At 43.7% G+C, this 13,387-nt stretch overlaps 1 protein-coding gene across 1 annotated transcript in view; it reads right to left on the bottom strand.

Moving 5' to 3' along the window:
- Positions 1-248: 248 nt before the first annotated feature.
- The window catches only part of LOC102945080 (cytochrome b-245 heavy chain), a 33,305-nt gene continuing 20,166 nt past the window's right edge, over positions 249-13,387 (bottom strand). Inside the window, exons 7-14 of the mRNA XM_043538033.1 lie at positions 12,163-12,292; positions 9,684-9,776; positions 8,333-8,586; positions 7,477-7,639; positions 5,328-5,474; positions 3,397-3,521; positions 2,489-2,616; positions 249-2,264 (exon numbers count right to left, since the gene is read on the bottom strand). Coding sequence (XP_043393968.1) covers positions 2,490-2,616; positions 3,397-3,521; positions 5,328-5,474; positions 7,477-7,639; positions 8,333-8,586; positions 9,684-9,776; positions 12,163-12,292 — 1,039 coding nt within the window. The 3' untranslated portion in view covers positions 249-2,264; position 2,489. The remainder of the gene's footprint in view (positions 2,265-2,488; positions 2,617-3,396; positions 3,522-5,327; positions 5,475-7,476; positions 7,640-8,332; positions 8,587-9,683; positions 9,777-12,162; positions 12,293-13,387) is intronic.

Below are 13,387 nucleotides of genomic sequence, written 5' to 3'. Positions count from 1 at the left end.
ACCTGAGTTGAAATATACCAGAGAAACACCCAGAAAAATGTAGCACTTTACCAAGGAATTCCTTGGAATAAACTGGATATCAACAAATCTGAGGAATGAAGGGAGCAGACTAAACCACCTAATTTCTGCCCTAGATGTGTTTTATTCCTACTTGTTTTTAGTAATATTTCAGTAGTGCCAATAGAACCCATTAAAAATAAGGATCCCATTATGCTGGGAGCTGTATGAATAAACAGGTAGACAAGGTCTCTGCTTCAAAGAGCTTACAATTTAATTCAGTTCCTTTAAAACACAAGAAATATGTAGCGACAGCATAATCATCTGTACATTCCTTTTGCCTACTTGAGCAACAGAGAGTTGTTTTTCCGAGAATCTCTCTTTTGGGTAAGGCTATGTCTACACTACAGCTCTGATGCAGCTATGCCGCTGTAGTGCTTCTAGTGAAGATGCTCTAAGCTGATGGGAGAGAGTTTTCCCGTTGGCTTAGTAACTCCGACCTCCAGGAGAGGCAGTAGCTTTGTTGGCAGGAGGGAGAAGCTCTCCCACTGACATAGCGCTGTCCACACTTGCACTTACGTCAGTGTAACTTATGTCGCTTAGGCAATGTTTTTCAAACTGTGGGTCGCGACCCATTACTGGGTTGTGACATGTAAGGTGCTGGGTTGCCTTGCTCTGGTCAGCACCGCCGACCGGGACGTTAAAAGTCCCGTCATCAGTGCTGCCCAGCTAAGGCAAGCTAGTGCCTACCTTTTCTGACACTGCACTGTGCCCCAGAAGTGGCCAGCAGCGGTCTGGCTTCTAGGCAGGAAGACCATGGGGCTCCATGTGCTGCCCTAACCCCAAGCACTGACTCCGCACTCCCATTGGCTGGGAACTGGCCAATGGGAACGGCGGGGGCGGGGGCAGTGACCGCAGGCGAGAGTCGTGCAAAACCGCTTGTGTGCTTCCGCCTAGGAACCAGACCTGCTGCTGGCCGCTTCTGGGGCGCAGCGCAGTCCATGATGCCAGGAAGTCTGTCTCTGCACCCTAGCTGCGCTGCTGAGCCGCCGGAGGTAAGTTCACACCCCAACCCTGCCCTCCAATTCCCTGCCCCGGCCCTGAGCCCCCCCCAAACCTGGAACCTGTTCCTGCACCCCAAACCCCTCATCCCCATCCCCAGCCCCACCCTAGAGCCTGCACCCTCAGGCCAGAGCCCTGACCCCCTCCCGCATCCCAACCCCCTGCCCCAGCCCTGAGTCCCCTCCCACATCCTGAACCCATCATTCCCAGCCCCAATCCACAGCCCTCCCCCCAACACTGCAACCCTCTGCCCTAGCCCTGAGCCCCTCCCACACCCCAAACCCTTCATTCCCAGCTCTGTTGGGTTGTGGGCATCAACAATTTTCTTCAACTGGGTCCCCAGAAAAAAAGTTTGGAAACCACTGGTTTAGGGGTGTGAATAATCCACCATGAGCGATGTAAGTTATACCAAAGTAATTTGTAGTGTAGACATAGCCTAAGTCCCATTCATCCCTCCCCAAATTTGACTTTCTTCCAGAAAATTCCTGCAGCCAAAATAAACTGCATGTTAAGTAGCAAGCATTATGCTAAAACTCTTTTTTGTTTCATAGGATTAAGCTATCATCAGTGTAAACTGGCTCCCCAGGATGCAACCTCTATCGATACCCTGAGGAAGTCATTACAAATGACAGGAAGCTAAAGACAGTAATTGAGACAAACCCCACAAAGAACAGATTTCTGCTAAATTGCTCAGAATGTGGAGGCCCATGCAAACAGACCCAAGGTCAAACAGATTCTTAGGGCTTGTCTACACTGTGCAGCTTTTAGCGACAAGGCTGTGTTGACACAGCCTTGTCGCTAAAAGTCAGCGTGTGTGAACGCTCTTTTGCCGTATTTTGTCGGCACTTTTGCCGACAAAATAATTCCAGCCCCACAAGCGGCATAAGCTTTGTAGGCAGGAGAGCGCTCCTGCCAACAAAGCCATGCTCACACAGCCACTTGCGTCAGCAAAACTTTTGTCTTTCTTTGGGGGTGGGCTTTTTAAAGGACCCAAGAAAGACAAAAGTTTTGGCGACAACGGTGCAGTGTAGACATATCCATAGTTACACCAGTGTAAATCCAGGGCAATTCCACTGACGCAAAGGGCTTAACATTGGTGTAACTGAGATCAGAATCCGATCCATAATCTCCAAATTCCAACAGAAAAAGAAACAAGTTCTTAGTTTTTGGATTTAGCTATTCCTGTATCCTGTCAGAGCCAGTGAATTAAAAGGTTTCAGAGTAGCAGCCGCGTTAGCCTGTATTCGCAAAAAGAACAGGAGGACTTGTGGCACCTTAGAGACTAACAAATGTATTTGAGCATAAACTTTCGTGAGCTACATGATGAATATGATGCCTCTGATGAAGTGAGCTGTAGCTCATGAAAGCTTATGCTCAAATACATTTGTTAGTCTCTAAGGTGCCACAAGTCCTCCTTTTCTTTTAGTGAGTTAAAAGTTTTCCTTGTTAAAAATGAAGTGTACTCCTCGTGGATCAGCATCTGAGTTGTTGATACACTGCTTATTGAGTGTTTCAGCCAGGGCTTCCGGACCACAGAGGAAGACGCCTACTCTGGAACTGTTAAGAAAGAACATCACAGTGTGGTAAGTAACCAAGCAGGTATTCAATCCACAACAACATGAGTAGGGTGGGTGAGCAAATGGATCATTTGATCTGCAGCTGACAGCCATTAAAGGCACTAAAATAGAACCTTGTATTACAATATGAGCTACTTAATATTAATACATTTAACATCTCTTTAAATCTTCACAGTGCTCTTGAAACAGGAACTAATTTATCCTCCTAAAACCCGTGAGGTAGACAGGCAAGATTTATAACTGCTTTTAAAACAGATGACGGGCTAAATCCTGGTCGTCCAGAAGTCAATGGCAAAATTTCCACTGATTTCAATGGAGTCAGAATTTGGTCTAGGGAAATTGAGACAGAGAGGTTAAGGCTCAGATTCTCATAAACAGCCTCTAATTTTGCTGCTTCCAGTTTTGGGTTCCCAAATGCAGCCCATCCATCTTAAGGCCTGGTTTTCAGAAGCATTAATCATTGACTTCAATTGGAGTTACAGATGTTTCTAAAACCAGGCCATCCATGCATGAAGTTTAACACCCAAAATTAATGGACATTTTTCAAAATGTAGGTCTAAAGTGGTTTGGCCAAGGCTATCCAACATTTCAGTGGCAGAGCTGAGATTAGAATTTGGGAGTTCCTGGCTCTGAAGTCCATATTCAGTCTCTTGGATCACTTTGCCTCTCAAATATTACCAACATAAGGAGTAAGACAATTTTTTTATGGCAGCTAGTTTGAGGTAGTCCACAGAAACTATAGATCTGAACTCTGATTTACCTTGGGTGCTGACTTGCAATGGTTTTGAACTCATTTTCCCAGTTGGGTCTGCCATACAAGGTTTTCTGTTTCAGACCCGTAATCACATCTTTCTCTTCATCATGGTGTACTGTAAAATGAGTGGCCTATGGGAAAGGAGACAAAGACTTTAAGGAACAGTGTAAGGAGAAATTTAGAGATGGATACTTTAGCACAAGTTTAGAAAGTTAGCCCTATTAGCATGCAGTGGAATTATCTGCAGGCCAGAAGAGCTCCTCTTGGATGTAGAATTTATGTTTGATCTCAGGGCTTGAAAATATTAATCCTTAAAGCAAGTAATTAGCTTTCTGTTGTAGTGAACTGCCTGATTTAGGTTCTTTGATCGTACTGTAAGGACAAGATTTTCCCCCCCTTTATACTGGTGGGGTCCCATTCAGGTTGCACTGGTATGTCTGAAGGGAACGTGTGTCCCTGTGAAATCTTTTCTCTTCTCCCTATGTCATTTCCATCTACATCAACAGAGTTAAGTGCATGATTCAAAGTTCACAGAAGTCAATAGAAAGACTTATGTTTACTTCAGTAGGATATGGATTAGGCCCTAACAGAATTACTAGTTATATTCGGGGAAAGAATTAGAGAAGTGACTTATTCGGAACCAAGAGGTATACAACCTTACTTCTTCTCTTCCCCACGTCTAAAAGCGTGACAATTTCCCGCCCCCTCCACTCACAGAATTTTGTGTGGGTGGAATATAAGTAGAGTGAAATATAATCAAAAGAATTAAAATAAGCCTCTTTCCTGACTGACTCACCCATTTCTCAAGTATCCAATGGAAGGTTTGGGACCTTGGTCTCTCAAAACCAGTCTATATTGTCCTATCCCATAGGGAGATGCAAAAGAGCCAGGAAACTTCTGAAGGAAACGTGTTGCCACTGACTGAGTCCCGTTACTGTGCATTAGCTGGAGTTACTGCTCAGTTGCAGAGAGACAAGCTCTCTTAAGGGAGACCACAGATCCCAAGGAGGAGGGCTAAACAATCCCCGAGCCCAAGGAGAGAGACTTTATTTCAAGTGTATTTGTATTGAATAAATTAGAACCTGAGGAGGGGAATTTTATCTCACATTCTTTTAGACTGGGTGGAGTTCTTAAGCAACCCTGAGAGAAGGAGACAGGGAGAGCCTGCAGCACTACACTAGGTCAAGGGGGGGGGGGGCAGAGGGCAGGCAGGCCCTATGACAAGGCAGTGTTGGGTTTTAAGCACTATTACCAAGGCTAAGACTTTAGTCATGAGTATTTTTAGTTAAAGTCATGGACAGGTCACAGGCAGTAAACAAAAATTCATGCCTCGTGACGTGTCCATGACTTGTACTATATACCTCTGTCTAAATCTTGGATGCCCTGGATGGGGGAGATCCAGGGGCACCATGGGTGCTCTGGAGGGAGGGCTCCAGGGGCACATTGTGTACTCTGGGGCAGGGGACTCCGCGGGTGCTCTGGGGCAGAGGGTGGCCCGGGACTACCACTGGTGTTCCGGGGGCGGGGTGGTGGCACGCAGCCCGGCACCGCCACTGGTGCTGGGGGGGGGAAGGGGGCACAGCCCATGTCCCTGCAGTCAGTCGCATCAGCTGCTGCAGAAGTCATGGAGGTCCCGGAAAGTCACAGAATCTGTGACTTCAATGAGAGACTCACAGCTTTAACTATAACCAATAGAAATTCTATTTTTAGCATATGGAAACTTCTCAGTTGGCCATAGGTTTGTGCAACTTTTCTTTCTGACAATATCCTTCTAAAAATAAAATCCCTGACAGCCATACAAGGGCCAGGAGAATGGTACAGCTCCTTTTTGAATGTTTTTACCTTCACAGGAACAAACCAACCACCCCCAAATGATGTTAAAATAATAAAAAAAATCCATGACACTTAAGGGACTGACATTTCCCCTGAGTGGTTACCTGAGATTCATCCCAGCCTGTTAGGTAGATGTTGTAACTGAGAAATCCTGCATTGTCCCTCTCCTGCATTTGATTCTCCAGAGACTGCAAGAGGTCAGCAAACCATTCAAAGGCATGAGTGTCTCTGCAGAGCCAGTAAAAATAGATCTGAAAGAGACAGAATTAAACTCTTATCTTCTGTATGCACTTACGCATTTCCACATCCATCATGTTTGCTGATTCAAATGGGGATTTTTAGAGCACGGTTTACTGGTGGTTTAGGAATTCCCCTTGTGACTAGAGTTGATGGGAAGTTCATCTGGCATCATAACTGTTTGGAGGCTGGAAGAGCTGTGGGGCAGAGTTAATGATTATGTGAGAAGGGAAACAGTTCCCCCTTTTCCCTGCACCAGTGACCTATTTACAGTATCATGCTGCCTCTCCATCCCTGCTCCCTCAGAGTAGCAATTTGTTAAGCCATTCAAAAATGACTTGGAAGAAAACCTGTCTCCAACTGTGCAGCCAATGAGGGACCAGTAGGCAGCAGAACTGGTCCAGTTCCTCTACCCAAGGGGAGGGGGCAGAGGGGATGTGACCTCAGGTGCACAGAGGAACTGTGGGGGCTCCCTCTGCCCCAACACATAGGGCAATTTCAAGACCAAAGGCATGGCTGGTGGACCAGTGATTACTTAGTTCCATTGACCTAAAATCTCACCCTGCCCTGAGAGAGGAGTGCAGCACATGCCAACGCTATTGCAACCCGAAGCTGGCAACAGTTTAATAGAGGTGGTGAAGTGGCTTTATCCTTCCTCAGTTCAGTGGAAAGCTACTGGGTGTAGCCCACCTTCCCTGTGCTGAATTTGGCCCATAGGCTTGTCACTGCTTCTTCTGTCATCTCTTGAGCTGCGAACAGAGGAGAAGCAAACAGAGGAAGTTCGGCTGGGGGGGAGTTCCCACAGAATTTTTTTCCCTTCAGGCTTCTGGGAGCAAGAAATACAACATCTGAAGAGGCTCTTAGAAGGAAGACAATATGGATGGTGAGTGATCAGCTGTTGTGATCTGCAGAGGATATGCCATGTTTGTCTTTCTCCCAGAAGATAGAAGTGACTTTGTCTGTATGAAGTGCAAGCTAGTCTACATATTGGAAGAGAAGGGTAAAGGACTAGAGACCCAAATATCAACCGTACATTGCATCAGAGAAAATGAAGACTTTCTGGATAGAAGTCAGTGCATGAGCATGCTGAAGAATCATAGAGGGTAGTGCAGAATGGGGAAGAAAATTGGCAGCATGTGACCTCCAGAAGAAGAAAGAAGAGAACTCATGTACCCCGAATGCAGATAGAGGTAAGAATCCATTTTCAGGCTCTCTGCACAGGTACTATGGTGGAGAATGGTTTCGAAGAGTCATCTGAGGGAAGGGAGCAGAGGGAGACCCCATCGGCCGGAAGGCATGGAATGCATTGTCCTAGGGAAGGGGTTTCCACGACTACCACTCCCAAGAGGCGGGTTGTGGTGGTTGGGGACTCCCTCCTCACGGGAATGGAGTCATCTATTTGCCGTCCAGACCGGGAAATTCAAGAAGCGTGCTGCTTGCCCGGAGCTAGAATTCGGGATGTGATGGAGTGTCTGCCGAGACTGATCAAGTCCTCGGATCGCTACCCCTTTCTACTTCCCCACATGGACACCAATGATATTGCCAGGAAGGACCTTGAGCAGGTCACTGCAGACTATGTGGCTCTGGGAAGAAGGATAAAGGAGTTTGAGGCACAAGTCATGTTCTCGTCTGTCCTCCCTGTTGAAGGAAAAGGCCCAGGTAGGGAACATCGAATTGTGGAAGTAAATGTGTGGTTACGCAGGTGGTGTCGGAGAGAGGGCTTAGGATTCTTCAACCATGGGATGTTGTTCCAGGAAGAAGGATTGCTAGGAAGAGATGGGATCCACCTATCAAAGAGAGGGAAAAGCATCTTTGCAGGCAGGCTTTCTAACCTAGTGAGGAGGGCTTTAAACTAAGTTTGCTGTGGGATGGAGACCTAAGCCCTGAGATAAGTGAGGAAGTGGGATACCAGGAGGAAACACAAGGAGGAGGGTGCAACGGGGAGGCCTCCTGATTCATACTGAGAAAGCAGGGCAATCATTCATTGGGAAGGTTTTGAACACCCAGGGGACATACCTTTTTGAGTCTTAGATTGGTTGCATCATTGCAGTATTTGTACCAGACAGACTTGAGTACAGATGCAAATGGAGTGACCCCTATTCCAGCTCCAACAAGCAACACAGTTTCATAACTGAATACATCTTCACTAGCTGTGCCAAAGGGGCCATCCACAAGTATCCTAAAAGAAAGAGTACAATAAATAATATAAAAATATCATCTATATATCTATCACCACACACACAAAGTGTGGGCTCGAGTCTTCCCTATATCCAAGCACCACTTGGTAAAGTGTAGGGTGGGGCACTGTAAAACTAGTTACAGCTCCCTGATTCTGTGACACCCAGCCCCAGTCTGACATAGAGCAGTCTAGAGGCTGCTCTAATTTACACCAGTTAAGGGTTGGTATAATGGAGCTCTCCCCAGTTAAACCCTCTTGCTGGTGGTGGGAAAGACCAATGGCACAGAAGCTGTTTCTACTGATTTTATGTCAGTGGGGAGTTTTCCTCCACTAGTGGAATTCTGCACTGGTCACTTATAGCCAGAACCAGAGCCTGAGAATCTGGCCCATAAATTTAAGGTTAAGGTTGCTCAAGTGCATTTTCCATTGACAGAATGACTCCAAAATCTAGGCAATCACCAGATTCACCTCCTCAAAAACACTTGTCCCAGTTCAGCAAAATGTGCATTTTAAGAAAACTGATTTTTATGAGCAGGCATGGAATGAAAATTTAGAGGGTAGCCATCAGCCAGGATGGAGGGAGTCAAGGAATGTGTGACACATGCCTGCAAAGAGGGTAGGTCTAATTTTAGGCCTAGCAAACTTGATATAACGTTGTCCCTTTTCAGAGATTATCATGGAGCTTGCACATACTTTGGCAATTTCCATGCTTCTTGAAATTCTTTTTTGTCACATCCACAGGCACTGGACAAGCCCTCTGTCCAGTCTCCTACAATACGGATGTGAATGCTGAAGTAATCCTCTTCAGGAGCAGAAGTCAGTGTGAAAGGGTGCCACTCCAGATGAGACACTGTGGGACACTGGACAAAAATGTACTGCCCAACTTCCATCTTGAAGCCCTTTTTCATCATCTGGAGCTCAAATGTTTTGAAGGGATGATTGACCACCTAAGGGCACAAAATACAAAAGGCTGTCAACAGCTGCACTGTTAGCCCCATCCATTATCATCACATCCATCACCATCACACATCATATTTCACTGTGAGAGCAAATTAAACTGGTCAAACTGTCTTTCAAAGAACACAGGATAGTCTGAGGAACAGCATCTGACAGCCGGACAGGAGGCTGTAGAACGGTCTAAATTGTTGATAGAAACATTTTCATACCATTCTTGTGGCTATTATTTATCATTTAACACAAACTGTTATATGGCAGACAGATACATCTAGTACATTGCCAGGGTTGTGTATGTGTGTGATTAATTCCAGGTGCAGCGTGTCAGTACCACAGAATGGATCACATGTTCATGAAGGTGAGGGGTGGAGGTTAGCACACTGGCAGGACATTGGATTGACAGCACTGGAAACTGAAGCCTTCTGCGTATATCCACATGGGAGTTATGGCATGGGCATTTGCCTTGCCCCTATGGTTTTTTAAGCCTAGCCGGAAATGACCATCTTGAGGTGCAAGACAGTAATTCAGTCTCTATGACTATTTAACATTGACCTCTGCGCTGAGTCTGCCAGCAATTTTCAGGAGAGGTTTGGAGAAGGAGATCTAGTCTATTGGCTAACTTCAGAACTGGCTAGCTTTGTAATTATTTGTATTACTGTAACATCTAGAGGTCCAACTGAGAGAGGACCTCATTGTGCTTGGCACTGTACAGACACATAGCGAAAGACATTTCTTGCCCAGGAGAACCCACAGCATAAGCAGACAAGACAGATAAAGGATTGGAGAAAGGAAGTATCATTATTCCCATTTTGCAGGTGGGCAACTGAGGCACACAGAGATTCAGAGTAACATTTCTAAAAGCACTTAAATAAATAGAAGTGCAGCTGTGCTGCTGAAGGGACCCATTTTGGTTAACAGCATCCAGAACACTTCCCAAGGGTACTTTCTCTAATAAACGCATCCTGGTGTGGGGAAGTCCATGCCTTTTCCTGCAGACACTCACAATACTGTATTCTCGACTACTGATAGCAAGTAATGGGAAGACTGAGGAACATTTTGCCCAAGATAAACACATAACATTGATACACACCTTTGTGATTACCACCTTCTGCTGTGATCGCCAAAATCGCACCAACCTCTCAAAGAAGTACAAAATCATAGGAACCACTACCCACTTCCATGTCTGTTAGCAGAACAAAGATAAGAAGAAAATGAGAAGGGGAAGCAACATATATGTTGATAAGATACTTTACATAAAATACTGGAGGCTTTATACACACAGACATTCATTTCAGTGCATTAATGCTCTTCATCACTCAGTCTGGGGAACCTGATACATCACATCAAACCTTCAAAACAACTTCCTCCTTTGAGAGTAGATTTTCCCTCTCCTGTATGGATTTACAATCTGCTACCATACAGCTGGCTAGTTATAGAACAGGATTCTCCTGTGGGTGGTCCTTCCCCTTTGGCTAAAGTTCAGAGTGACTTTGAGCACAATATGGGTTAATAGGTATATATTTTTTTCTTTCAAAGTAGAGTCAGGGTGCAGGATAGAGATTCTTAAATCCCAACGTGAGGATCAGAAGACTGGACGAACAAGAGGCCTACATTTGGTGGATAGGATTTTCTGAAGCGAAGAGTTTAGAGTCATCAGGTGTACATTCCCTGGAAACTTCTGAGGTTAGTTTGAATTGGTCAATTCTAGTTTCAAAGCAGAGGGCTTGGATTTTTCAGGCTTTATATGAAGGAATAAGTATAAATAGTCTCAGGACTCAATCACTTTCTTAGTTCAGCATTTATTTTCTCTTGACTTTTGACTCTTCATGCACATACTGTATGTAAGACTAAGAGTACATTATACATTAAAAAGGTTAGTAAAAAAATCATAGAATAAATTAATCCCTGGTATAACCACACTGATTGAAATGGAGCTACACATGCAATCAGTTTGGCACATTTAAACTATGTGGGTTTGTAAACTGGTGGTTATGTGACCTCTGATGGGATCTGGGTGATGAGTTCCTTTCAAAAATATTTTCAAAGAAATGGGACTGTCAGGTCGAGTAGCAAGCCCTGGAATATTATGACATTTAAAAAAAATCCATTATGATCTAACTAGTTTGAAAAGCAATCAAGAACAAGCTGAGTTTAGATTTGCCCCTCATGAACATAATGGAGCATTTACACACATGCAACTCCATAGCTTTTACTCAGAAAATGAGTCTGCTTTTGTCACAAAAGTACTTTTAATAGTGACCCAAAACACTAGGAAATAAGAGTCACTCAGCACATTAGAACTATAATGCTGACCCTCTCCTGGTGATTATACTCTCAGTTGATTATGCTGAACAGTGCCTGGCAATTCTCTTCACATCTGGATCTAAATCTGTGGTAGTCTTCCTTCATCTTCACAAGACAGTGGTTCCTACTGATAGATTTGGATGGAACCTGAGATCTAGTCAAGGAATGCCACTGCACGGTTGGCGATCACGTGGGTGCCAGAAGCTTTGGTAGCACAATAAGATCGCCAATGACAGACATGAACTGAATACCCAACTGAACAGACAGACTACTTTAAGGATCTAGCCAGTAATCAGACCAGATGATGCTGGGTCTCTCTGGGGTTTGCCATCATGATGAGGTCTCAGTTGAAAACGCCCTTAAAATGAACATATTATTCTCAATGTTCCTTAAGCCATTGTTTTACATTAATGCACGGTACCTACCTTAATGATACGAAATATTCCCTCTCAATATTATTTCTTATTTGTATTTCACTAGCACCTAGAGACTCCAATCGTAGGCCAGGAACCCCATTGTGCTACACATTGTACAAACATAACAAAAAGACTATCCTTGCCCTAAGGAGTTTGCAATTTTCCCTTTCCTGAGCATGCTAATATATAATTTTGAATAAACCTTGCAAGGTCATGATAATATTCTAGTGAATGGTTCTCATATTTTTTTGGTATGTATATTTTTCCCTTTCCTTTTGCCCATCCTGTTAAATATGAACATTTTAGTTTAGAGATGGTCAGGACCAATACAGGAAACTTAAATGGTCTCTGAAGAAGAGGTATTTGGAGATCCACAGATGGGACCAATATCAGAATTACTGCAGATGGTAGTTCAACCAGCTTGGGAGGCTGGGTTGGTGTTATCATCTTGGATGTGGTCACTCAGTGCTGACTGGCCAGTGTTCTTACGTCAGATGTTTTCCCCGGAAGCTCTTCTTTCCCTGGGTAGCCCACCCAACAATGATATACAACTTGGTGATCTCCAATACCTGGGCCTCCAAGTATCAGCTCAAAAGAAAGACATTTAGGTGATACCCTCCACATGCAGTGGAGTTGGGGAGTCCTTCTTTAATCCTTCTTTACTTTGATTACAATCTGCCATTTCAAAATGTTAAAAAACAAGTGATTTCCCACTGAAGCTCGTGGTTTACTGCATATTTAGATTCAGATGAATCTTTCTATAGTATCTAAACATGTTGTTTCACACAAAAAGTGAAAGATTTTGAAGACTTTCATTACTGTATTTATACTTAAGACAATAGAACATACCATAGGAGGATTTCCAGCAAACTGGGGGATAGGACATGACGGTATTTTTCCCCACTGAGTGAAGTTCTTTTCACATATTTTTGGATCATGCTCTTTCAAGCTCTCAGCTGTCTGTCCGCGTACAATACGGCTTGAAGATAATACAAAATGTTAATGTAAATTAAATTATATCTAATACTTACAGTTATTATATTCAACAATTTATTTCTGCACTGTTAATATCCTTTTTTTCTGGTAAGATTCTACTACACTGCTCAATCTGCAGATTTGCTACTAAAATAAGGAGAAAGGGGAGGCAAATCTGTATTGATTTCCTAGGGGAAACCTCCCCACATAAAACATCAAGTGAAGAATTGAGAAATACTACAGTTACAATTTGTAATAACGTGGTTACAAAGGGAATATTTTATTTGTTTAAAAGAAAGCCTGAATTTTCCTTCTGCCTGTTCTATTTCTATCCCTTTGAAATAAAAAAGAGGTGGAAAGATCAGGATCCTCAGTTTATCAGTGACCATAACTAGAATTACTGCAAACAAACTTCAGCTGTACAAGTCATGTTTGACTTCTCCTGTCTCTTGGAAGCTGTGGACTAGATCTTCAGCTAGTCAGTCTCTCACATCCTAGCTGGTGCAAAAAAGTCAATCACTATAATGACTGACACCAGTTGAGGATCTCCCCCTGACTTCTAGCATCACTTTGGTTATTGCTTTTCCATACACAGATGACATGCAGCTATAAGTTATATATTTTCCATCACTCAGACTATACTGAGTCTGCCAGTACCTGGTTACTTGTGACATCTATCCATCACACATTAAAGACTAATCTTCCTTCTAGGTGAAAAGTCTTCTGTCCAATATTTCTGATTACCTTTTCATTCTCCTTATACTCAAAAACTTCAACTTTGCTCCTAAGGCCAAATACACTGGAATTATTTTAGTCTCAAGCTGATCCTTTCTTCTAACATCTCTCCTCTCTGTACAACTGCCTACTACCTTGAGATCATAGCTAGAACTTATCCTTTCCTCTACAGAAATCTTGTTCCTGCCTTCATCTCCTCCCATTTAGACTACTGAAGTTCTCTCTTGGCAATGGTTCTAATCATTGCTCTCAAAACTTCAAGGTTTTCATTATTGCAAGTTTAATCTATCAAGGTTGTAAGTAAAAAGACAACTTTGACTAATAGTTATTGCTCATTTACCTCCTATTGTAAATAGAGACAAAA

The sequence above is a fragment of the Chelonia mydas genome, chromosome 1 (assembly GCF_015237465.2).
Source record: "Chelonia mydas isolate rCheMyd1 chromosome 1, rCheMyd1.pri.v2, whole genome shotgun sequence".
Lineage (NCBI taxonomy): Eukaryota > Metazoa > Chordata > Testudines > Cheloniidae > Chelonia > Chelonia mydas.
This window is presented reverse-complemented; position numbering and strand designations above follow the sequence as displayed.